Source organism: Podarcis muralis, chromosome 13 (genome assembly GCF_964188315.1).
Source record: "Podarcis muralis chromosome 13, rPodMur119.hap1.1, whole genome shotgun sequence".
In the NCBI taxonomy this organism is placed as follows: Eukaryota; Metazoa; Chordata; class Lepidosauria; order Squamata; family Lacertidae; genus Podarcis; species Podarcis muralis.
This window is the reverse complement of record NC_135667.1, coordinates 46331400-46357578: the sequence shown is the minus strand read 5'-3', so window position 1 is coordinate 46357578 and position 26179 is coordinate 46331400. Positions and strand designations below refer to the sequence as shown.

The window sequence follows — 26179 nt, the reverse complement described above, 5'->3', positions numbered from 1 at the left end:
TCGCAAGCGCGCTGACAAATGCGTCCCTCCAGGAACGAGGCTCTCCTCCAGCTGCCGCCGCTGCCTCTGGCAGCAGCCTCAGTTTAAGCAGTGAAAGGGAGCGCTTCTGATATCACAGCAGGCCGCCGTTTTAAAATCCAAAAGAGAAAGGGGGTGGAAAGAAGCCATTGTAGTGAGCATTTCCCCCCCCCCCCTGAAAAAAGTAGCCAAAACCAATCCATCAGCTGCAAATGGGGTGGAGATTGGGAGTGTGGGCATTTTCCTATACAGTGGTACCTTGGGTTAAGAACTTAACTTGTTCCAGAGGTCAATTCTTAACCTGAAACTGTTCTTAACCTGAGGTACCACTTTAGCTAAAAAGCGCTGGTGGCGCTCAACTTCCGTTCACATCCCGGGGCAAAGGTCGCAACCCAGAGCATCTACTTCTGGGTTAGCGGAGCTTGTAACCCGCAGCATTCACAAGAGAGATGGTACGTAACACGAGGTTCCACTGTACGGTGGTACCTCGGGTTACAGACGCTTCAGGTTACAGACTCCGCTAACCCAGAAACAGTACCTTGGGTTAAGAACTTTACCTCAGGATGAGAACAGAAATTACGCGGCAGCAGAAGGACCCTAATAATAATAATAATAATAATAATAATAATAATAATAATAATTTATTATTTATACCCCACCCATCTGGCTGGGTTCCCCCCCAGCCACTCTGGGCAGCTTCCAACAAATTATTAAAATACAATAGTCTGTTAAACATTAAAAGCTTCCCTAAACAGGGCTGCCTTTAGATGTCTTCTAAAAGTTTGGTAGTTATTTTTCTCTTTGACATCTGGTGGGAGGGCGTTCCACAGGGCGGGTGCCACTACCGAGAAGGCCCTCTGCCTGGTTCCCTGTAACTTGGCTTCTCGCAGCGAGGGAACCGCCAGAAGGCCCTCGGCGCTGGACCTCAGTGTCCGGGCAGAACGACAGATGTTGTAGCTGCATCACTGTTGGGTTTGATCGGGGATTGTTTTGGGGAGCTAAGGGTTTAAGCGAAAGGAACATTGTGGTTGAGTTTCTGGAAGGATGTGGAGGATCACAGAGGACCAAACTGGGTGAGATCTTGAAGGCAGCCGTGTGGTTGTACTTCACTGTCTCCAGTGTTTCCCCCCCCCCAAAAAAAAAATAACAGCCACGGGGGGGGGAGTTGGGAAATGTGGGGTGTGGGGAGGGGTTTTTCCATCCTGCGCCCCTCTGAGCTGCGTCTCCAGAGGGAAGTTTCCGAAGGAAGCTGAACTCTTGTCCGACTCCATTGCACACCAATGTACCCATCAATATCCTCTTATTTTCTCAGCAGCTTAAATTTAGAAGGGGTGGGAACTGGGCATATTAAACGCTCACACCTTTAGCTTGTCTAGTCCGGCCCTCTGTGTGTGTGTTTTATTGTCATTTGCCCCAAAGCACTGGAAATACAAAGCGGGTAAAAGATGCTTTTTACCCGAACAACATAGCTTGGTATACGATTATGCAAGCTTTCAAGTTATATATAAAAACACACTTCCTCGGGCATGAATTGATAATTCTACTTCCATGATTCTGGTTTATTTCCCTGGTTTGTGGAAAGTGATGGAGGAAAAGTAGAGCTAACCTTTGCCTCTTCTCCTGGGCTGCTGCTTCTGCGCTCTGTTTTGCAGAGTCAACGAACACCCGTTCCCTTGGACCCCGGCAGATTTGACCCCAAATTTCTATTTTCTTTTCTTTTTTTAAAAAAGCATTGTGCGAGCTGCCGGCTCGGCGAGAGATAAAGCACTCGCTGGTCTCTGTTTTCCTTGGTGCTCTTCAGAGATTGGTGAAGAACCCGAAGCGAGGGAAACGGCTTATCGATTTTTCTCTTCCTCTTTCCCCAGAGAATGTGCGCGGCTGCTGAAATTGCTTGGATAAGGTCTGTGCTGATGGATGGATGCAAATCTTGGTGTGTGGAGAGCAGAGGGGAAGGGGAGGGGTGCCGTTCGTCTTGGGCGATGCAGTGATCCTGAAAACGACTTTCACAGGGACAGGACTGCTGAGGGAAGCGTCGCAAGAAGATAGCAAATTTCCCAGTGTGCCCCTGTTTTGAATCTGAGGCTGTGAATATGTGAAATACCCTGAGGGTCATCTAGTCCAACCATCTGCAATGCAGGAATCTGAGCTAAAGCATCCATGACGGATGGCCATCCAATCTCTCTCTTTTTTTTTTATTAATAATATTTATTACTTTTACAACAATTTAAACACTTACAAAAAAAACAACAACAAAACTGTACATTAAAATGCAAAAACACTACATAAAAATTTACAAAACAAAACAAAAACACTTTGAAAACACATCAAAAGAAAAAAAAAATTCAATATCTTATCTTTCTTTCACATATTTCCACGGCCTCCTCACACCTCCCTTTTTGTATTCCACTTCTATTAATTATTTCAGCAATTCCTTTCCATCTTCCCCTGTTTTCTATCCTATAATTATCTTAACACATTTTAACCTTATTTTCCCTTTAATACTCTATTAATCTATTTATACTTAATTCCTTATAACATTTCTACTAAAGCCATATAACTTCATTCCAACATTCTTCTAACATTCATTAATTTCACAATATTTCTATAAATAGTCTTTAAACTTTTCCCAGTCTTCTTCCACCGACTCTTCTCCCTGGTCTCGGATCTTGCCAGTCTTTCCCACCAATTCCATCTAGTCCATCAACTTCATCTGCCAATATCCAACACTTCAGTGCTTTCAAGAAGCAGCCATTCTCTCAGCCAGCAAAAAGCAGCTGGTTCACAACAAAGTTTAGGGGTCTGGCAGGGCAGGTCCACCTCCTTCAATCTCTGCTTAAAAACCACCACGGAAGGAGAGTCCACAACCTTCTGAGGGAATCCGTTCCACTGTCGAATAGCTCTTCCCGCCAGAAAGTTCTTCCTGGTGTTTAGTTGGTATCTCATTTTTCTTGTAACCTGAATCCATTGGTTCGGATCCGGCCCTCCAGAGCAAGAAAATACAGGTTTGCTCCATCTTCCATCTTTAGAATTTGAAGATAACATTTGAAGATCATAAAGGAGAACATCTCTGAGGATGTGCAGAGTGTCAACCTCTAACCACCAGAGACCAACAGCTAGCTCCCAAGGGCCGTTAATAATAATAATAATAATAATAATAATAATAATAATAATAATAATAATTTATTTATACCCCACCCTCCCTGGCCAAAGGTGGGCTCAGGGCGGCTAACACCAATAAAATCACAGTAATAACATAATAGGGGGGAAAGAGAAAGAAAAAAATACAGGTTAAAATGCAATTTAATACGCAGCCTCATTTTAAAAAAGCTGATAAATCAAGAGCGTAAGGGTAGGGAAACATAAGGTTCAGACTGAGTCCAAACCAAAGGCCAGGAGGAACAGCTCTGTCTTGCAGGCCCTGCGGAAAGATGTCAAGTCCCGCAGGGTCCTAGTCTCTTGTGACAGAGCGTTCCACCAAGTTGGGGCCAGTACTGAAAAGGCCCTGGCCCTAGTTGAGACCAATCTAACCACCTTGCGACCTGGGACCTCCAAAATGTTGTCATTTGTGGACCTTAAGGGCCTCCGTGGGGCATACCAGGAGAGGCGGTCCCGTAGGTATGAGGGTCCTAGACTGCATAGGGCTTTAAACGTCAAAACCAGCACCTTAAACCTGACCCTGTACTCCACCGGGAGCCAGTGCAGTTGGTAAAGCACTGGGTGAATGTTAGCCTTAGGTAACACTTCATAACTTTTCAGAAATCGGTTGCTGGCCAAGTGGGGTAATGAAATAAAATTGTCTAGAGAAAGAAACCTAATGCCGTTTGGAGAGTTGTGGGTTAAATGAAATGAGAGCTTGCATGAGCTGAGTGAGCCATAAAAGGCTTCTTGGACTACTTTGTTGTTGTTGTTTAGTCGTTTAGTCGTGTCCGACTCTTCGTGACCCCATGGACCAGAGCACGCCAGGCACTCCTATCTTCCACTGCCTCCTGCAGTTTGGTCAAACTCATGCTGGTAGCTTCAAGAACACTGTCCAACCATCTCGTCCTCTGTCGTCCCCTTCTCCTTGTGCCCTCCATCTTTCCCAACATCAGGGTCTTTTCCAGGGACTCTTCTCTTCTCATGAGGTGGCCAAAGTATTGGAGCCTCAGCTTCAGGATCTGTCCTTCCAGTGAGCACTCAGGGCTGATTTCCTTCAGAATGGAGAGGTTTGATCTTCTTGCAGTCCATGGGACTCTCAAGAGTCTCCTCCAGCACCATAATTCAAAAGCATCAATTCTTCGGCCATCAGCCTTCTTTATGGTCCAGCTCTCACTTCCATACATCACTACTGGGAAAACCATAGCTTTTACTATACGGACCTTTGTTGGCAAGTTGATGTCTCTACTTTTTAAGATGCTGTCTAGGTTTGTCATTGCTTTTCTCCCAAGAAGCAGGTGTCTTTTAATTTTGTGACTGCTGTCACCATCTGCAGTGATCATGGAGCCCAAGAAAGTAAAATCTCTCACTGCCTCCATTTCTTCCCCTTCTATTTGCCAGGAGGTGATGGGCCCAGTGGCCATGATCTTCGTTTTTAGCAGTGAGCAAAATAACACTTGGCACATGGTCCGATGTGCTCAATCATTACTTAGAATCAGAGTTGGAAGGGACCCCGAGGGTCATCTAGTCCAGCCCCCTGCAATGTAGGAATCTTTTGCCCAGCGTGCAGTGGCGTAGCGTGGGGGGTGCAGGAGGGGCCGGCCGCACCAGGCGCAACATCTGCGGGGGGGGGGGCGTGCTCGCTGCCTCCGGAGTCGCCGAAGAGCCTCGGGCGCAGGCTGTAGCAGAGCCACATGTCTTGCGGAACCGACGAGCTGGCAGTGGCTCTCAGCGCTCGCTGCGGTCCCTGCGCGTCAGGGCCACGGAGGGCGCGCCAGGCAGCCCCTCCTCACAGCCCCGCTGCCGCTGCTGCTGCAGCTGCTGGGCCACGTTGCATTTTCCTCGCCTCTCTGCCCTCCTCCTCCTCCGGGCAAGCGGCGTCGTTTGGGCAGCAGCGCCAGCGGCAACTCGCCTCAGATCACCTGTCACGGACCCGCCGCCGCCGCCGTGGCTACCTTACCGTAAATACCCCAGCCCAGGCAGCAGCAAGAAGAAGCTGGTAGCGGCGGCAGGTTAGGGCTTAGGGGGCGCAAATTACTTGCCTTGCCCCGGGTGCTGACAACCCACGCTACGCCGCTGCCAGCGTGGGGCTTGAACCCATGAGCCTGTGATTAAGAGTTTCTACTGAATGAGCTATGGTGGGTTCAGTTCATTCATTATTTTATTTATTACATTTTTTTCCTCCCGTGCGTCCTCAGTGGAGCTCAGGCTTGTGCACTGAGTTTACCTACTCGTGAGGTTGGTTGTGCGCAGAAAGTGTGACCGGCGCAAGGTGAGGGCAGTGCCTTGAACCTGGGTCTCTCTGGCCATAGTGCAATCTGTAAGCCAGGACGTCACCCTGGCTTTCTGTGGAGCTGAGTGCTGGCGCTGAAAACATGCCTGACTGAGGATGCTAAAGCTTTGCCTTTGCCCAAGAACACACAGCAGTTAGTGGGTGTATACAGTGGCACCTCTGGTTAAGAACTTAATTCGTTCCGGAGGTCCATTCTTTTCTTTTCTTTTCAAAAAAAATTATTCATTTTATAACACAAATAAAAACACAAACAGAAAAGACAAACAATACAAACAAATTCATGTCATATCCTTATTTTTCTAAACATTGTTAAGTGGGCTTCCCTGAGTCCCACCTATCTGATTTTCATTTTACTTCATCTCTAGCGGTTTACATATATCATAATTTCTAACCATCTCCCCCCCCCCACTTACTTTAACCATTAAAAACTTCACATTTTACCGGAGGTCTGTTCTTAACCTGAAACTGTTCTTAACCTGAGGTACCACTGTAGCTAATGGGGCCTCCCACTGCCGCTGTGTAACCTCTGTAACCTGAGGTACCACTGTACAGTGGTACCTCGGGTTACATATGCTTCAGGTTACAGACGCTTCAGGTTACAGACTCTGCTAACCCAGAAATAGTACCTCAGGTTAAGAACTTTGCTTCAGGATGAGAACAGAAATCGTGCTCTGGCGGCAGCGGGAGGCCCCATTAGCTAAAGTGGTGCTTCAGGTTAAGAACAGTTTCAGGTTAAGAATGGACCTCCGGAACGAATTAAGTACATAACCTGAGGTACCACTGTATTTCAGTTTTGGAAGCTTTCATTTGGATCAAGACGGGGCTTGTTTAGTTTGAGCCGGGCTTTCCTTCGCCCGGGACTCTGGTGTGTTTGTGCGCGAGATGTGACACTTTGGTGTTGGAATATAGGAAGTAGCAAGAAGACCCTTACCAAACATCTCATGAGCGATTGGGTGATGGCAGGTCAGAATCCTGGTTCCCAGGCAGGCTTGAACCCCAGCACCTTTCTCAAGGAAACTGAGCGCTGCCTAGAGGATCTTTATTTAGAAAGGCATCTTGCATCCTTTTTTTGAAAAACTCCAAACATGGAGAAAAGGCTTTGGTTGTGGAATTCTCCTGTGCAGCCGGGCCCTCCCACCATCCATCCAGCGAGCATTTAGCTCAGAGAGGAGTGTGGGAACCTGCGGCTTCTGATAAAGATCCCCCGCTTTGCGGAAGGGGGGACATAAAAAATGTGGAGGAATGTTGATGAGATTAAGGAGACAAATAGGCAGCTGGAGAGTTGGGAAGGGCGGTGGGGGGCGGGAGAGAAGGAGGGTACCCCCCCTGTGTTGTTGCTCACTCCACAGCTAAGGACCAGAGAGTGGGGTGTCAGGAGAACCGCATCACTTCAAAACAGGAGTGGTGTTAACAGAGCATCATATACCCAATTGGTTTTTTCTGACGAAAAAGTTGCCTTTCTCTCTCTCAATTCTCCAGTGCGTGGCAGGGGAACTCACCACGAAGTTTGTTTGTTTATTGCGGGCCCAGTCACAGTGCCACACACGGGCAGCGGTTAAATGTAAAAAGGTAAAGGGACCCCTGACCATTAGGTCAGTCATGGCCAACTCTGGGGTTGCGGCGCTCATCTCGCTTTATTGGCCAAGGGAGCCGGTGTACAGCTTCCGGGCCATGTGGCCAGCATGACTGAGCCACTTTTGGTGAACCAGAGCAGTGCACGGAAACACCATTTACCTTCCCGCCGGAGTGGTACCTATTTATCTACTTGCACTTTGACATGCTTTCAAACTGCTAGGTTGGCAGGAGCAGGGACCGAGCAACGGGAGCTCACCCCATTGCAGGGATTCGAACCGCCGACCTTCTGATCGGCAAGTCCTAGGCTCTGTGGTTTAACCCACAGCGCCACCAGCGTCCCCTGGTTAAATGTAAGATGTGATTAATAAACTCGAGCAGACAATCATCTGGATGAGAGATGGCCACAATTTTATCGATTACAGATCTAGGTGGATTTTGGGGCTTCACCGGACAAGGTTCCCCCGAGTTCCTGCTAAAGAACTAGCAACCTGCGTATACCTCTTCTGTTCTCAAAATAGGCATTGCAGGGGATTCGACAAGATGAACCTTGGGGCGCCTTCCAGTTCTGTGATGATCACGAATTCACAGCCTCAGATTCAAAACAGGGGCGGTTAAATTTGAACTCTGGGCTTTGGGAAATGGCACCAAACTACATTTGCTGTCTTATTATGATGAAGAATAAGCATTGGATGGTATGATGCTAACACGCCAGGGGCTGCAAAGAAACTTAAAGGTGGCCGCACTCTGCTTGGAGAGTGGGCCATATTTCAAATTCTGGACCTTCCATTCCGACAGTTTGCAGACTAATGAAAGGAACCAGGTGTTCGCACACATGTCCCAAGGATTCATTGAGTTCTTGTTTACTTGCATTGCTTTTTCATGTCTCTCCCTCCTCCGATGAGTGGAAACTGGGGTGTCCAATCTGCTGTGGCTTTGCACTGTCGGTCACGTTCCTTGCTGGCACGAGAAGGAGACACTCTTTTGCGAAGCGTCTCGAGGCGTGCGATAAAAACATGACAAGGGCGGGAAGACAATGCGGCCTTTTGCAGCAGGGTATTTTTTCCCCCTTCTCGGGGCCCGTTTCTGCGAGGATGCTGGTGCCATGGCGGAGGGCAAACTGGGCTCCAGAATGTCGTTGGCGGTTGCAGAGTTTGTCCGTGTCTCAGCGGGGGCTGCTCTAGGTTGCCTGCTCAGAAGATAAATGGAAGTCTTCGCTCCCCACCCCCAGCAATTTGAAATTTGCATGTGGCGTTGCCATGACATCACATGGGGAATCCTGAAATGGCTGCTGGAGCACAACCAACTGAATGGTAGCTTGTGGGAAAGCGATCGACTCTGCCACAATGCTTCCTCTGTGGAACGTACCGGGGCTCTAAGTACATCCCCAGTTCCCGTTCTGTTTGGCAGGGTGGGGGAGAGTCTGGAAGGATTCTCAACTCTCCCCCCCCCCCCCCGGCCGGGGCCTGAACAACTGTATGACAGGCAGAAACCCAACTGGCGAAGTTTCACTCCACTCCACCCCACTGTGCTTCCATGCTAGGGAAATCTTGCCTTCCGATTTCTGCCCTGTTAAGCAGCTGTCGGAGGCTCCTGATCTGTTTCTGCACTTATTTATTGTTTAATAGTCATCTTTAGGAAGACCTTGCGGCTTAAATGCCCCCTATCCTTCTGGTTCTTCGTTCCCCTTTTGAGGGCACTTGGCAATGTAGGAGCTAAGTAGCTGCTCAGTCAAGCCTGATTCTGCAAAAGGTTTCTCTCTCCTGCCCTTTGCTGACAGCCAGATCTCAAGGATCTCCCTTTATAAGGGAACATTCAGTACCCTAGGAATGCAATGCCTTGCATTTTTTGAGTATGCTAAATTACTAGCCCTTATGGCTGCAGGGACGCAGGTGGCGCTGTGGGTTAAACCACAGAACCTAGGACTTGCCGATCAGAAGGTCAGCGGTTCGAATCCCCGCAACGGGGTGAGCTCCCGTTGCTCGGTCCCTGCTCCTGCCAACCTAGCAGTTCGAAAGCACGTCAAAGTGCAAGTAGATAAATAGGTACCTCTCCGGTGGGAAGGTAAACAGCGTTTCCATGCGCTGCTCTGGTTCACCAGAAGCGGCTTAGTCCTGCTGGCCACATGACCCGGAAGCTGTACGCCGGCTCCCTCGGCCAGTAAAGCGAGATGAGCGCCGCAACCCCAGAGTCAGTCACGACTGGACCTAACGGTCAGGGGTCCCTTTACCTTTACCTTTATGGCTGCAGGGTGGGGGGCATCTGGGCAACGTCTTGTGAAAATGCTTCAAGATGGGAGGGAAGCAATGGAAATGGCTTCAACTGGTCTTTGGAGCTGGGGCAGAAGAAGACTAAATTATGGAAGAAATGTACTTGATTTGATTAACTTACTTAGGTTGTAGAATAGTGTTGTCATGGTGCAGAATTTAGATACTTTTTCACTTATTATGACTAGGTAAAGGTACCCCTAATCATTAGGTCCAGTCTCGGTCGACTCTGGGGTTGCGCGCTCATCTTGAGCTATAGGCCGAGGGAGCCGGTGTTTGTCCGCAGACAGCTTCCGGGTCATGTGGCCAGCATGACCAAGCCGCTTCTGGCGAACCAGAGCAGCGCACGGAAACACCGTTTACCTTCCCACTGGAGTGGTACCTATTTATCTACTTGCACTTTGTGCTTTGAAACTGCTAGGTGGGCAGGAGCAGGGAGCAATCAACGGGAGCTCACCCCGTCGTGGGGATTCGAACCGCCAACCTTCTGATCGGCAAGCCCTAAGCTCTGTGGTTTAACCCACAGCGCCACCTGCGTTAGTTACTAGGGTGCTTATCGCCCGATCAAGTGAAATTTCCATGGCAAGGGGAAAAACTCTGTGCCTTAAACGTTTGAGAGAATCTCCCTGCTAGGGTGTCTCTGAAGAGTCAGCCTACCCTTTGGGGTACCCCACATTTTATGTTGTGGCGCACAGCCCTTGTTCCTTATGGGGGCAGTATAACTGATAGTGACTTTTGCACACACAAAAAAGAAAGAAAAGAAAAAGGATAAAATGAGGTATTGGGCCAGGCATGAAAAGGTGTGTTGCAGGGAGCAGGTGTGCCATTTTGGGTCGCCCTGAGCGCATTTGACCAGCACCAAGAGAAATCATTGGAAACCAATCCCAGCCTTGTGGAAGGAATTGGAGAGGAATCGTTGGGAGTTGATGAGTTGATGAGCCATTTCGTGGCTTTAGTCTCCCAGGAGTAGGTGTTTCTGTCGGTCTGATTTTATACTTCCCATGTGTGGCAGGGGTCTTGGTGAAAACGGAGGGGAGCAAGTTGGTCCAGTGGGGGAAAACTATCTGAATATATTCATGGAGGATATGCTTCTGATGAAATGATGAGCAATTCCAGATCATTAGGGAACTGTTACTGCGGGTTTTGTGGCTGCTCTGTAATGAAGCAGCTCCAAAAGCTCTTGTGAAAACAGCATCTGTCGGGAGAGAGGGATGAGTGGATTTTTTTATTATTATTTTTAAAAAGGGGGGAGGGCCTTAGCCCAAGTGCAGATTGCCTCCTTTGCATGCAAAAGTTCCCAGGTTCAGTCCCCCAGCGTCTCTGGGTAGCGCTGGGAGAGAGTCCCTCACTTAAAGCACAGGGGAGCTGTAGAAGACATTACTGAGCTCGACAGAACCAGTGGTCCATTCTGTTTTCTTTCTGGGTGGGTGAATGGAGCTTTGTCTGTTGAGAAGCAAAAGGAGAAAATCCCCAAATCATAGACACTTGGGATTTGCGTGAAATTCCATTTTTGTGCATGCTCCCTTCCACGACATTTGCATGCGCAGCCTGATGCGGTTTTTGCACATTCCTCGCTTCTTGGTGTTCCCATGCACAAAGAAGAGCCTTGGAGGCATTCTGAACCTTGTGAGCTACGAAGAGTCACCTGGCACTGACTTTGTTGCAAACTCCCAAGCAGACTCCCGTGGAGCGATCGTGCCATTTACTTATTGGGTCTCCTTTCTCTAAGCTTTTGGCTTGGTTGCATGCTGATTCATAGCCCGCTGGCAGACGTGCAGCTTTTGCAGACAAACCCAAATCCGAAACATGCGCTGCCTGGCCGCAGGGGTCATGGTTTGCTCCATTTGGTTCTATGGGATGCAACTGTGTTGTGGCTTCACTTGCAGCCGCAGTTAAAAGCCAGTTTGAATGCTGCTGCTGTTAGTGACTGAGCGGTAACCTTGCTGGCTGGATCAGGTTAGTCTGGGTAAGTGACGCCTGCAAACAAGGGGTGTGTGGAAATCTCACTCTGTTCCTGATCATTCCCCCTTTGCTTGCCTTTCTGCCCCAGATTTCATAGAATCATAGAATCATAGAGTTGGAATAGACCACAAGGGCCATCGAGTCCAACCCCCTGCCAAGCAGGAAACACCATCAGAGCACTCCTGACATATGGTTGTCAAGCCTCTGCTTAAAGACCTCCAAAGAAGGAGACTCCACCACACTCCTTGGCAGCAAATTCCACTGTCGAACAGCTCTTACTGTCAGGAAGTTCTTCCTAATGTTTAGGTGGAATCTTCTTTCTTGTAGTTTGGATCCATTGCTCCGTGTCCGCTTCTCTGGAGCAGCAGAAAACCACCTTTCTCCCTCCTCTATATGACATCCTTTTATATATTTGAACATGGCTATCATATCATCCCTTAACCTCCTCTTCTCCAGGCTAAACATGCCCAGCTCCCTTAGCCGTTCCTCATAAGGCATCGTTTCCAGGCCTTTGGCCATTTTGGATTTGCTCCACCCCTGAGAACTATGGCCGGACTAGGATGGTGGAACACTTGATGAATGTCTGTCTCTGTACCATCCTCTTCCATCGTCATGTTCTCGGGTCTGGTCATTGCTGTTTGCGCATCCGTGGTCATTTTTTTGTTTTCGAAACACTGCACTTAGAAAAACATGCACAATTGCTTCCTCTCCGCTTTCCACCCGAAGCTGGATTACAGAGGCTAAGCAGGAGGGCTCAAATTAGTGCCCTAACCGCATGTTGCTTATTAGTATACAGACTGAGTAATCCAGGCTAAAAGAGAGTGATTTGGAAGAGAGATGCTTTCATTCTGCAGTGCTCTCTCGCTCTCGCTCTCTGGCAAGGTTTTAGCTGCTGCTCCTTAGTGAACCGGCCAGACCTTCACAGTGATTTTAATTGGCTTTTGGAGGTGTTCGCACTCCAGGCCACTTCTGGTAAATCCAGGCTGACTGCATTTCTTAGATAATGGGGTGGTGGATTTTTCCGGCTTCAGCCTGGGGACCAGTCTAGATTCTATTGACCCAAATCCTGCTGGTTCTGCTTTTCCTTGGGCAGGTCCTGGCATGGGGACAATTGATCGGCTATTTCTCGTGCAGTTTTGTTTTGTTGGGGATGGAGGGTAAACTTGGTACATCCCTTTCCGCTGGGTGGTGGGGTGTTCAAGGCTGGGGAAGGGGATGTGGACCGAAGAAGTGTCTGGGTGTTGTTGTTTAGTCGTTTAGTCGTGTCCGACTCTTTGTGACCCCATGGACCAGAGCACGCCAGGCACTTCTGTCTTCCACTGCCTCCCGCAGTTTGGTCAAACACATGCTGGTAGCTTTGAGAACACTGTCCCACCATCTCGTCCTCTGTCGTCCCCTTCTCCTTGTGCCCTCAATCTTCCCCAACATCAGGGTCTTTTCCAGGGAGTCTTCTCTTCTCATGAGGTGGCCAAAGTCTTGGAGCCTCAGCTTCAGGATCTATCCTTGCAGTGAGCACTCAGGGCTGATTTCCTTAAGAATGGAGAGGTTTGATCTTCTTTCAGTCCATGGGACTCTCAAGAGTCTCCTCCAGCACCATAATTCAAGAGCATCAATTCTTTGGCGATCAGCCTTCTTTATGGTCCAGCTCTTACTTTCATACATCACTACTGGGAAAAGAAACTGCACAATGGTTCTTCAGTTGCACTGGATTTTTAAAGGGACGTCGGGTTCAGTACATTGCTTTCCCTCGGCCTCATACGAAGTAGACTCTCTCCCCCCCGCCCCCAATCTGGAATGGAGGGTAGTGTTCAAAATTAGCCAGGCGCATTTTGCACCTGGCTATCAGCCACTCGTGACGAAGTGAAGATGCCTGGGCACCAGGATAGTGCCTGATATCTCCACCATCTGGGGATCATTGGATCAGGACTGTTTTGACACACTTAATACCCCACCCTGTAGAATTCTATAAGTTATATTTTATCTGCACAATCAGAATGGATTTCTGGAACCAAAATGCTTTTTCTGAGCAGGAGCAGTCATCATTAAGAAAAAGAGGTCAGAATAGACCGATATACCATATTTTTTTGCTCTATAAGACTCACTTTTTCCCTCCTAAAAAGTAAGGGGAAATGTGTGTGCGTCTTATGGAGCGAATGCAGGCTGCGCAGCGATCCCAGAAGCCAAAACAGCAAGAGGGATTGCTGCTTTCACTGCGCAGCGATCCCTCTTGCTGTTCTGGCTTCTGAGATTCAGAATATTTTTTTTCTTGTTTTCCTCCTCCAAAAACTAGGTGCGTCTTATGGTCTGGTGCGTCTTATAGAGCGAAAAATACGGTATATATGGATTGTCCCTGGATCAAGTGACTTTTCTTCTTTAAGTTCTCAAAGTTCCTAATCCAGCTCAAGGTTGTCATTTGAACCAGCCAGATGTTTAACTGAGAATCAATCACAGTCAGTCCATCATTTGAAAAATAAGGCTTTAGAGCTGTTTTGCCCCCAAACAGCAACTAGACATTCCGTTTTGGCGACTGTAACTTTGGTTTAAGGAGCCATTTGGCCCCTAGCTTACATATTTGGGTTTCTAACAGGGGGGGAAGAGCTTCAGAGGCAGAGACTGAGCACAGTTTTGAAGCAGGTGTGAGTCCCTCTTTCCTCCCAGGACATTAAGTGACGCCTGGGCTCAGATCCCAAGCCACTTGCATAGCTCATGCAGAGCGGCTGTGAGCGAGTCGTTCTGCAGCAGCCTGGCGATCTCACAGTGGAGGCAGAATGTGAAAACTGTTCAGTAGCTAAAATGTGTGGTTGAAATGAGAACGATTGCTGGTAATGGACATAAAGGCTGGAGGAAAAGAATCCAATTCTTCAGAGGCAGCAATGTATTTTCAGTGCCCAGGTGCTTGAGGTTTGATCAGCACGGTGTCACCTTGGTTTTGACAGATTATACGGCTTTCATCTGGAGGAACCAATTCCTCACATTATTAGAGCAGCTTTTGAAAATGCACCTTTGGGCGCCATCCAAGCCCTCTTATTCCTCCTGGACTATTCTGTGATGGATAGATTTGCGCCAGGGCAAGGAGGCAGGCTGCTTGGCTTTTCTCTAATTTGCAACAGCTTCTCTTTACCCGCAAACTACTTTGCGGGTAAATATTTTTATACCATGAAATGCTTTTAAAGATATCGAGACCATGAGCAGCGTAAAAATCGCCAGTAAATTTACATCACTTAAAAAAACCACACTTGTTGTTTAGTTGTGTCCGACTCTTCGTGACCCCATGGACCAGAGCACGCCAGGCACTCCTGTCTTCCACTGCCTCTCGCAGTTTGGTCAAACTCATGTTAGAAGCTTTGAGAACACTGTCCCACCATCTCGTCCTCTGTCGTCCCCTTCTCCTTGTGCCCTCCATCTTTCACAACATCAGGGTCTTTTCCAGGAAGTCTTCTCTTCTCATGAGGTGGCCAAAGTGTTGGAGCCTCAGCTTCAGGATCTGTCCTTCCAGTGAGCACTCAGGGCTGATTTGCTTCAGAATGGATAGGTTGGATCTTCTTGCAGTCCATGGGACTCTCAAGAGTCTCCTCCAGCACCATAATTCAAAAGCATCCATTCTTCGGCGATCAGCCTTCTTTATGGTCCAGCTCTCACTTCCATACATCACTACTGGGAAAACCATAGCTTTAACTATACGGACCTTTGTCGGGAAGGTGATGTCTCTGCTTTTTAAGAATAACAACACAGAGAAATAACAAATCAACGAATCAAATAAACTTTACTGGATCACCTGTTGGAGTAAGGCTAGCTGAACAAACCTGTTTTAAGCAGGTGCTTAAATTCCAGTGGTGTTGACACCTGCCTGATAATTTACCGGGAGAACATTCCAAAGGGCAGGTGCCACAACACTAAAAGCCCTGGGGAGTTTTCTTTGTAGATGCAAGGAGCTTGTGACACTTCTAGCAGTGCCTATTTCAAAGTATGCAGCGGCCAGGCAGGGGTATGTAAGGTTAGGTGATCCTGAAGATAATCTGATCCCAAGTTGCTCAGGGCTTTGTCTGCTGAAAGCAGGATCTTAAACTTGTTCTGGTAGCGTATTAGCAGCCCGTGCGGTTCTTTCAGCAATGGTGTTGCATCTTAGCAAAAGGAAACCCAACCCCAACCCTTCCGTCAGCAACCTTGCTGCAGCATTCCTTATCAGTTGCAGCTTCTGGACCAGCCTTAAGGGAAAGCACTATGTTTTCTTTGCACCAGGAAAACCAAGACGTCCAATATACACAGGGAGAAAATACGAGGGTGCTGCTCCCTTCCAGAGGGATTGGGGCCTTTGGGAGGCCTTTTGGAACCAGAGAACCACAGCCTTTTCACAGCTCCGCTGTTTGAGCTTCCATGCCAACATTTTCAGCAGCTTTCCAGTTCAACTTTCGCCAGGAGAAGCTGCAGTTCCACCCTGCAGTGTTAGAAATTAGCCAGGCGCCAGGCGCGTTTTGCCGCTGATGCAGTTCCAATTGCGACCGTGTGGAGATCTCTGCATGCCAGACTGAGAGAAGCAAAATGTCACTGAACAGAAGGATCTAAAATGTTTCCCTTGAAGCTTGAATTTTGGGGTTTTTTCCTGAATTGTTTTATTTGATGTTTGATGTGTTGTAGACCTTAAGATTTGTTCCTTGGAATATAAAGCGATATATAAATGAAATGAATCACCCTCATCACAAAAAAGTGCCAAGACATTCCATGGGGGTGGGGGGGACTCCCTGGTCCTGAATGGGGTAACTGTGCCCCGAAGGACTAGGGGCGCAGCCTGGGAGTCATTTTGGACTCACAGCTGTCCGTGGAGGCGCAGGTCAATGCTGTGTCCAGGGCGGCTGTCTACCAGCTCCATCTGGTACGCAGGCTGAGACCCTACCTGCCCACGGACTGTCTCGCCAGAGTGGTGCATGCTCTAGTTATCTCCCGCTTGGACTACTTGCAATGCGCTCTACGTGGGGCTACCTTTGAAGGTGACCCGGAAACTGCAATTAATCCAGAATGCGGCAGCTAGACTGGTGACTGGGAGTGGCCGCCGGGACCACATAACACTGGTCCTGAGAGATCTGCATTGGCTCCCAGTACGTTTCCAAGCACAATTCAAAGTGTTGGTGCTGACCTTTAAAGCCCTAAACGGCCTCGGTCCAGTATACCTGAAGGAGCGTCTCCACCCCCATCGTTCAGCCCAGACACTGAGGTCCAGCGCCGAGGGCCTTCTGGCGGTTCCCTCATTGCGAGAATTGAGGTTACAGGGAACCAGACAGAGGGCCTTCTCGGTAGTGGCACCCGCCCTGTGGAATGCCCTCCCATCAGATGTGAAGGAAATAAGCAGCTATCCTATCTTTAAAAGACACCTGAAGGCAGCCCTGTTTCGGGAAGTTTTTAATATTTAATGCTGTACTGTTTTTAACATTTGATTGGGAGCCGCCCAGGGTGGCTGGGGAAACCAGATGGGTGGGGTAATAAATAATAATATATTATTATTATTATTATTATTATTATTATTATTATTATGACCTAGGCCATTTGGTGATTAGATTATATATCTGAGTTTCTGACACTGCTTGTGGGTCTGATACCACTTGTTGGTCTCCTTAAGACGCAGGAAACATATGGTGCCGTGTGAAGAATATTGCTTGTTGTTAATGCTCCTGTCATTGTGTGCTGTGCTTCAGAGGTGACTCATTGCAAAAGCAATTAGGGCTCCCTCTTTGTGTCAGACTGGCACTGTGCGTCTAGATCTCTTCTCTGCAGAGTTGCCCTGTTTGCTTGGAAGACGCAGCAGAATCTTTCCCTTGCTCCTGTTTCCCCATCCCCAGCCTTGGGCTTTTCCCAGACTTGGATTTGAACATTAGGTAAAGGGACCCCTGACCATTAGGTCCAGTCGTGGCCGACTCTGGGGTTGCGGCGCTCATCTCGCTTTACTGGCCGAGGGAGCAGGCGTACAGCTCCCGGGTCATATGGCCAGCATGACTAAGCCGCTTCTGGCAAACCAGAGCAGTGCACAGAAATGCCGTTTACCTTCCCGCCGGAGCGCTACCTATTTATCTACTTGCACATTGATGTGCTTTTGAACTGCTAGGTTGGCAGGAGCAGGGACCAAACAACGGGAGCTCACCCCGTCACAGGGATTCGAACCGCTGACCTTCTGATCAGCAAGTCCTAGGCTCTGTGGTTTAACCCACAGCCCGTCTTTTAAAAGCAGCTACAGCGAACGGGGCTGTGCCTTTGGAAGCACGTGTGCAGAGCGCCCAGCCCTCCTGATAGTGGCACGTTGAGCTCTGGGTAGATATGTCCGGGGCTAGTCCTATCATGCAGAAGGGGAATCGGGAGAGATGAGCTCCTGCGTCCCACCCACCTTTGCAATGCTTGGATTTTGTCGATTTGGCTCAGCGTGCGCAGTGGCCCTGCAGTCAAACTCTCTCTCTGATATTCTGGCACTTTGGCTGCCATGATCAGGTCCTGGCACAGTGTAGAGCTACAAGATGCCAAGAGCAAAAGTGGGCATCGCTGCTTCTGAACCAGAGCGGGCCACCATCCCTGTGCAACGAATGTCACTATCTCCCAGAGCAGATGATTGATTGGCTCTGTTCTGGGTGCAGAGTGCAGCTGTTCATTGCAGTCCTTGGCCTGGCAAGAGAGTAGCAACTTAGATGAGTTGGGACTTCGCAGGCAGCTCTGCCTGGCTTTTGTAACCGGGCGAGGGCGGAACTAGACATTACGAGATGCACTCGCAGCTGCTCCCGAAAACAGCCGCTGCCTTTTGACTCCTCCCCCCCCCCTTCCCTGCCTGTGGCATGAAGTACAGCTGTGTCCCATTCCTTAGTGCCACACCGTTCCACATTAACCCCAACTCACCCCTCTCAGTGGTCGCCGGCTGAGATGGGGATCTGCAAAAACCCAGGTGGTCATGGATGTTGTACTAGACCTTAGAGCAGAGGTAGTCAACCTGGTCCCTACTGCCTACTAGTGGGCGTTTCAGGATTCCAGGTGGGCAGTAGGGGGTTCTATGCCACATGTTACTGCAGCACTGGTGGGTGGTAAGGAGATTTTACCATCAAGAACAATGCATTAGTGGGCAGTAGGTATAAAAAGGTTGACTACCCCTGTGTTAGAGTATGTCAGGAGCGAGCCAGCAATAAATCACACGGAGTAAGTGGTGTTAACTCCTTATTAGCAGATACAAGGCCAGCTCAGGAGTGCCAGGCCTAAGGAGCACAACAACTCTTCTTGGTAGGTCTTTCCCCCATGAGGCAGTTGTAGAAAGGGAAGGTCCCTGCCTTCCCATAGCTGCCTAAGACTCCTGCTCTCCTGGGTCCTTCCCAAGCAATATGAGACTCCACCAGCACACCTGTCTCTGCTCCTCTCACTTCACACCTCTCCTGGTCCTGGGAGACCAGGGCGAAGGGGAGCTTGTCACAGCAGAAGGGGGAGACACCCTGGCTTCTTCACCAGCCTGACTCATCTCTGCCTCTTGGCCTCCCTCCTCTTCTGCTTCAGCTTCTGCTTCTGATTTTGGACTGCTCTCTGCCACAACCTCTTCCTGCTCACTAAACCCTGTTACCTCTTCAGCTTCCCAGGCTCTGAGCCTTCTTCCTGGGAGGGCCTCCCCCCATTCACTTGCATCCAGCCGATCCACGACATTGAAGGGGAGATGAGAGCTAGGCACGTAGCTGCTGGTTTCTTGGCGGCAGCCACACACATCTCATGACACCTTGCTTCACCCTGCACACTTTGTTCTGGTGTGGGAAGAAAGGCTCAGTGCTCCAGCCCTGGAAATAGTAATAGAGTGCATCTGAGCGCTTGGAGCATGCCTCTCCCTCGCCACCGAGTCAGCACAGTCGTTGGCGATATAATTGAGATTGCAGGTCAGAGATCACATCCAGCTAGCTTCCTCTCCAGCCTTGGAAATGAAGGACTGGTCATTTCTTGCTGGTAGTAGTAGCTGATATCCAGGAGGTGCAGTTCCTCAGCTGTGAAGTAGCAAGTGCTCCCGTCCCTAAGGACTAATCCGGAAGAGGACATTTCTTGCTAACGTAAGGGGAGGTTCAGAACAGGTCCATTCAGGGTGGTGAGGTGTCGCCCATTGGTTTGTCCCTCCCTCCCTTCATCCATTATAAGCAAGCACCTGTTCTTCCCTCCCAAGAAGCTGAACTCTGCTCACGCAGCTGAACTGAAACCTCCGAAAATGTCGTGCCACAGATCCATTGCTGTCTAGCGAGGCATTGGCAATTTGTGCCTCAAATCAAAACGTTTGCTCCCATTTGGGGCATGTGCTGTTGTGGATTCGGCTTCGGCAGAATATATAATTGCAGCCTGCTAATTTATGGCCTGGGACGCGGGTGGCGCTGTGGTCTAAACCACAGAGCCTAGGGCAGGGGTAGGCAGCCTAAGGCCCGGGGGCCAGATGCAGCCCAATCGACATCTCAATCTGGCCTGCAAAAATCAGCGTGTTTTTACATGAGTAGAATGTGTGCTTTTATTTAAAATGCATCTCTGGGTTATTTGTGGGGCATAGGTATTCGTTCATTCCCCCCCCCAAAAAAAATAGATTGGCCCACCACATGGTCTGAGGGACGTTGGAGCGGCCCACAGCTGAAAAAGGTTGCTGACCCCTGGCCTAGGGCTTGCTGATCAGAAGGTTCGAATCCCTGCCACGGGGTGAGCTCCTGTTGCTCAGTCCCTGCTCCTGCCAACCTAGCAGTTCGAAAGCACGCCAGTGCAAGTAGATAAATAGGTACTGCTCCAGCAGGAAGGTAAACAGCGTTTCCATGTGCTGCTCTGGTTTGCCAGAAGCGGCTTAGTCATGCTAGCCACATGACCCGGAATCTGTACACCGGCTCCCTCGGCCAATAAAGCGAGATGAGCGCCACAACCCCAGTGTCGGCCACGACTGGACCTAATGGTCAGGGGTCCCTTTACCTTACCTTATTTTTCAAATGATGGGCTGACTGGTTGAATCTCAGTTAAACATCTGGCTGGTTCAAATGACAACCTTGAACTAGCTTAAGAACTTTGAGAACTTAAGGAGGAAAAGTCACTTGATCCAGGGCCAGTCCACACACAAACACACACACACACACACAGTATTTTTCGCACCATAGGGCGCACCACCCCATAGGACGCACCTAGTTTTTTTTTGGGGGGGGGAATAAAGGGAAAAAAATTATTTCCCCCCCAGGCACGGGGCTGGCGCGGGGGAAGCCCGAGCTGCGGGAAGCCCGGGAGTGCAGGCAGCTCTGTGCAACCCTTGGAAGCCCGGCGTGAAGTCGTGCCAGTCTCCCAAGGGTTGCGCAGAGCTTCCTGAAGCCTGGAGAGCGAGAGGGGTCGGTGCGCACCGACCCCTCTCGCTCTCCAGGCTTCAGCGAAAGCCTGCATTCACCCCATAGGACGCACACACATTTCCCCTTCAATTTTGGAGGGGGGAAAGTGTGTCCTATAGGGCGAAAAATGCGGTATATATAGGCCTATGCCAACCTCTTTTACTTAATAGTGACCTGAACCATTCATAACGTAGGAATATTCTTCAGAACTGTGCGCAGGGCAGTGGGGTGTGTTAAGTGAAGACAAGCTACTACAGTTTACTATAATGTTATTGACTGCTCCTGCTCAGGCTGCACAGAAAAAGCATTTTGGTTCCAGAATTCCATTCTGATTGTGCAGATAAAATATAACCGATAGAATTCTACAGGGTGCGGTATTCATGTGTGAAAATAGTCCCGATCCAATGATCCCCAGATGGTGGAGATATCAGGCACCATCCTGGAGCCCAGCCATCTTCACTTGGTCACAAGTGGTTGAAAGCCGGGTGCGAAATGTGCCTGGCATCTGGCTAATTTTGAACACTGCTCACAGCCCTCTAAGACCAGTTGTTGTTTCCATTTTACAGATGGGAACTGGGAAGCTATAATTTGCCCGTGGACACCTATTTGGAAACGATTACGGAATTGGGACTTGGAAATAGATATTCAGGAAAGCCAACTGTCTATCAGGAGACTCTTAGACAGGGAGAGGAATAATTTTGTTGTGTGGCGATCCTTACCTTATTACCCTAGGTCTGCTTTGGTGGTCAAATGCCAGTTGCTAGACCCTCAATCTTTTCTTAAGTGCTTGGGCAGCTATGCTTTTTTATTCCTGGTCTCCTGGATTCCTCCTCTTCTGGGCTCTGAAACTTAAAGCAATTATGGCTGGAGGGAAAGCAACCTTTGGAAAACACTTTGGCTGGGAAAGGGGTTAAGCCTTCTGCACTCGCGTTACTTCTGCAAACGGGGTTTTTTAGAAACTGTGTGTAGTTCTGTCTTTTTTTTAAAAAAGGTGTTGCCTCATTTTGCAGGCTGAGAACCTTCTGGGCCTCCAAACTGGATAGATTGTGTTTCGTATCTTGTATTTTTTTATGTTGGGAACCTCCCTGAAATCTACGAATGAAAGGTGGTATACAAATTAATTAAATTAATCTAAATTAGGAGGGCATTCAGGTGTGCACGCACCCCAGGAAAGTTGAAATGAACTGGGAGGGTGAATGCTTGATGAAACCGCATACAAAAGGACTTAAATGCACATGTTTCCCAAATCTGATAGACACTCTTTTAAACAGTTTCTTAATTATGAGTTGAGGAGCTTTAAAACAACCACAATATAAAACCAGGCTGTGAGCATGGATCACTTACTATCTAATGGAAACCATTTATCATTCAGTCCTGCAAATTCGAAATTTCCAGATTTTAATTTAGAAAAACGTGTCGGCCCTGTGTGGAATTCTGTTTCAGCTGTTAGGGGATAAGCCCTCTGAGTTAAAAGGCTAAATGCCATGTATAATCTCAATAAAAGGTAAAGGTACCCCTGCCCGTACGGGCCAGTCTTGACAGACTCTAGGGTTGTGCGCTCATCTCGCTTAAGAGGCCGGGAGCCAGCGCTGTCTGCAGACACTTCCGGGTCACGTGGCCAGCGTGACGAAGCTGCTCTGGCGAGCCAGAGCCGCACACGGAAACGCCGTTTACCTTCCCGCTATAACTCAAATCTCAATACAAACTCAATATAATCTCAATACAAACAAGCTAATGTTGTGTTTCTCACACAGGCTCAACATACTATGACAATGTGCGCCCCCTTGCCTATCCTGACTCGGATGCTGTTCTCATCTGCTTTGACATTAGCCGCCCAGAGACCTTGGACAGCGTCCTTAAAAAGGTGAGCCAGCTGGAATGGGCTGGGGAGTTTGGGATGGGGCAGGGGATGATCTTTCAGTTTGGGGAGAGCTGAGATCTTGGAAGATACAGCGGGACTCCAGAATCACAGTTGTGCTACAGGCTCTAAGCTGGCTTTGAAGACACTCAAACTCAGGACGCAAGGGAGAAACGTGTTAAGAGGAAGGCATGCTTGGCAAATTCACACCGTGATCAACTCCCGCCCGGAAACCAATGTCCCCACTGTGGAAGGGCGTGTAGATCCAGAATTGGCCTCCACAGTCACTTACGGACTCGTTGTGAAAACATTGTTTATGGAAGAGAATCTTACTCAGCTACGAGGGATCGCCAAAGAAAAAGAAGAAGAACAACAACAGGCTCTAAGCTTTGGTTTCTGACATAGTTTCCCTTCTGGAGCTTTCGTTCTGGGAATTTGGGGATGGGACTCCAGGGGAAAGACTCTAGTCCTCATACCTAGAATATCTCTGACAACTTGCCGGCAAATGCTGCTATCCGGGGAGCGCTGTCCACGTGCGAAAACAGGAGACTGCAAATGGAACAGCGATGCTGTTCTTGCATGCTGTTCTTCTCACATCTATTTGCGGAGTATTCTGTGCCAGCTGTGGATTATGGCCAGCATAACCGAAAGCCCCCAATGTGCCTGGCAACATTGCATATTTAGCTTCTTCGTTCTTTAAATCAGAACGGCTGGAGCCAAGAGCTGTTTCTGTTACGTGACACTGTGGGTGAGGCTTTAACTTTATATTATTTTAGTTAAAAGTTCCCAGAAGTCGATGCCTCAGGACTTGGAACCCACCTAGTCCCAACTGCATGCTCAGTGACTTCTGGGTGGGGGGAAACTAAGAGGGTTTTGAAATAGGCTATCTCTGCGCATTCTGGCAAATTGTTCCTGTTCCCATCTATACCCTGCACTGCTCACCTTCGGTTTGTCTCTGCAGCAACCCTCCCAGAGGCTTTGAGGGGAACGTGTGGAGGGTTTTTTGAAGCTTAAAACAAATGGGTGTCCCATAGGACTTCTTTTCCGAACAGCTTTCTGCTTCCCTCCAGTGAACACTGCACAGGCTTGTGTGGCAGAAATTGCTCCTCAGGTGCTGCGAAGCAGAAATCAGGGGGCGTAGCTTTTTGATACTGATATAAATATGGGAGGTTTTGAAAGCGGAGTGTTGTGCCCCCGGGCTGAAATGTGAATGCGTCGGGGAGGGGCGGGGAGCCCTCGTAATTGCTGCCCGTTGGCTGCAAAATAGGAACCGGCTTTTGATTTTCCACTGAGCTTTGGCTCCACACAGCTTGTAAGGCCAGAGGGGAAGGGAAGCCATTTGACGCTCTTTGAATAAACAACTTTGTAGAGACTTGATTTCTACTGAGCTGAGGCTCGGTGGAGCCACCAAGGTGACCCAAATTCTGTGCCAGAAATCTGTATGAACAATGCAAATAATCCTGAATTTTCCCATTTGTGCTTCTGATATTTGCTGGTAGGGAAAAAAAAACCCTCCAAAGATTTATTCAAGGCTGTGTAGCAGTCCCCATCACTGACGGGACCCTTCTCAGCCCAGCCCCATAACACTGGAGACTTTCCCATACTTTGAAGTGTTTTCAGCCTCACGGGCTAGAAACTTGCTTTTATAGCTGTTTAAAGCAGAGATTCTTGGAATACTGAAGTATGTTGGCCAATACCAATTTCTGTTCCTGGGGTGGTGAGACAATGAAGTCATGGAATGGACACAGCAGCGAAAAGAAAAGGAAGCCTTGGAGTATATGCAGAGAGCAGAGCCATCATCACTGAGCAAAATAAGGCAGACTCTACCAATATATTATTTAGATGCCCAAGCAGCCAGACATTGTGCAAAAACTGTTGAAAGAGAACATGTCGCAACCTGAAAGCTTTACAATAGAAATCTTCAGCTTGTAATCTAAATTTTGCAAAGGGGTAGTGTATCATTTTTATGTGCTGAATATCAGCAAGCAACGCCCTTTCCTTTCCTGGAACGCTAGTTTTCAGTATTGTTGCTGATTTATGGAATGTGGCATCGCATGAAAAAACATTACCGGCTGTATTTTGCTGCTCGTCTAAATAGCAACAAGTGTTGCGGCGGAGAGCGCTTTTAAAAAATGGCAAATGGAAAAGGCCAGAAGCATAATGGAGGTGAGAAGTGTCGGGGACTGGCTGGACCGAAGAGGAGTGGTGGGAGCCCCAAGGGAAACCCCAGAGGAGGAAGTATCAGAGCTCGGGGATTGGTGGTGGGACACTGAGGAGAGGTCAGAGGGAGAACTGGATGCTGAAGGGGCAACAGGGTTTAGTGAGCAGGGAGAGCCGGTGACAGGGAGCAGTTCAGACTCAGAGGATGAAGCAGAGGAGGGGGGTTCAAGAGGCTGCTGAAGAATCATGGGAGTCTCCCTCTTCAGCTGCGACAAGCTCCCCTCCCCACTGGTCTCCAAAAACACGCAGGATAATGAAGAGAGCAGAACAGAGGCTAGAGGTGTGCAGACGCAGTTTGAGACTGCTTGGGAAACATCTGGGAGAGGAGGAGCCTTAGACGGGGTGGAAGGCAGGGGCCTTCAGTCCTGGCAATTGCTCCATAGGGGCAAGACCTGCTGAGAAATGTTACTGAACTGTATGCCGTTTCCTTGAATAGAGAGTTAACTTCATTGACAATGGAGCCTTGCATCTCTCGTGCTGACCTGAGTCTGACTCCAGCCCTGACAGCAGGTGATTGAGCCAGTTTTTCTAACCCCGCTGTTCTTTATTTCCCGATTTTGTTCCCCCGCAGTGGCAGGGGGAGACGCAGGAGTTCTGCCCCAGTGCCAAGTTGGTTCTGGTGGGCTGCAAACTGGACATGCGCACCGACCTGAACACTTTACGGGAACTTTCCAAACAGCGCCTTATCCCTGTCACACATGAGCAGGTATGTTGTTGTCGTCGTCATTGTTGTTTTCCTTAGAGCCTGGGCTCACCGTGCGTAACTCAGTGTTAGGCCTCAGTTTCAAGATACGTTAATAAAAACGGAGACTGGCTCTGAGCAGGCGAAAAGTGCATTTCAAGTAAGTGAGATAGGAAGTCCTTGGTGCCAGAAGATGTGGGTGTGAGGCAGGCTTGAGCCTGCCCACCCCCTGTAGCACCTCTGCTTTTAAAAACTGATCATTGGCCTTGAGAGGAGAATTATTATTATTATTATTATTATTATTTATTTATTTATTTATTTATTTATTTATTTATTTATTTATACCCTGCCCTCCGCAGCCAAGACAGGGCTCAGGGCGGCTAACAACCAATAATAAAAACAAGTTGATTGAAATACAATTTTAAACCCTAAGATATAACATTAAAACATTAGGATGCAGCCTCTTCACAGGAGGAGAAAGGAAAAAGAAAGAGAGGGAGGGAATCAAACTGATTCCAAGCCAAAGGCCAGGCGGAACAACTCTGTCTTACAGGCCCTGCGGAAAGAAATCAGATCCCACAGGGCCCTGGTCTCATGAGGCAGAGCGTTCCACCAGGCTGGAGCCAGTGTTGAGAAGGCCCTGGCTCTGGTTGAGAGTAATTTAACTTCCTTAGGGCCCGGGACCTCTAGGGTGTTGCTATTTATGGACCTTAAGGTCCTCCGTGGGGCATACCAGGAGAGGCGGTCCCGTAGGTACAAGGGTCCTAGGTCGTGAAGGGCTTTAAAGGTCAAAACCAGCACCTTAAATCTGACCCTGTACTCCACCGGGAGCCAGTG

General features: G+C 48.8%; 1 protein-coding gene across 1 annotated transcript in view; it reads left to right on the top strand.

The window, feature by feature from the left end:
- The window catches only part of RND2 (Rho family GTPase 2), a 42348-nt gene that overhangs the window by 10868 nt on the left and 5301 nt on the right, over positions 1 to 26179 (top strand). Inside the window, exons 3-4 of the mRNA XM_028702961.2 lie at positions 22337 to 22446; positions 25232 to 25366. Of these exons, the coding sequence (XP_028558794.2) occupies positions 22337 to 22446; positions 25232 to 25366 (245 nt within the window). The remainder of the gene's footprint in view (positions 1 to 22336; positions 22447 to 25231; positions 25367 to 26179) is intronic.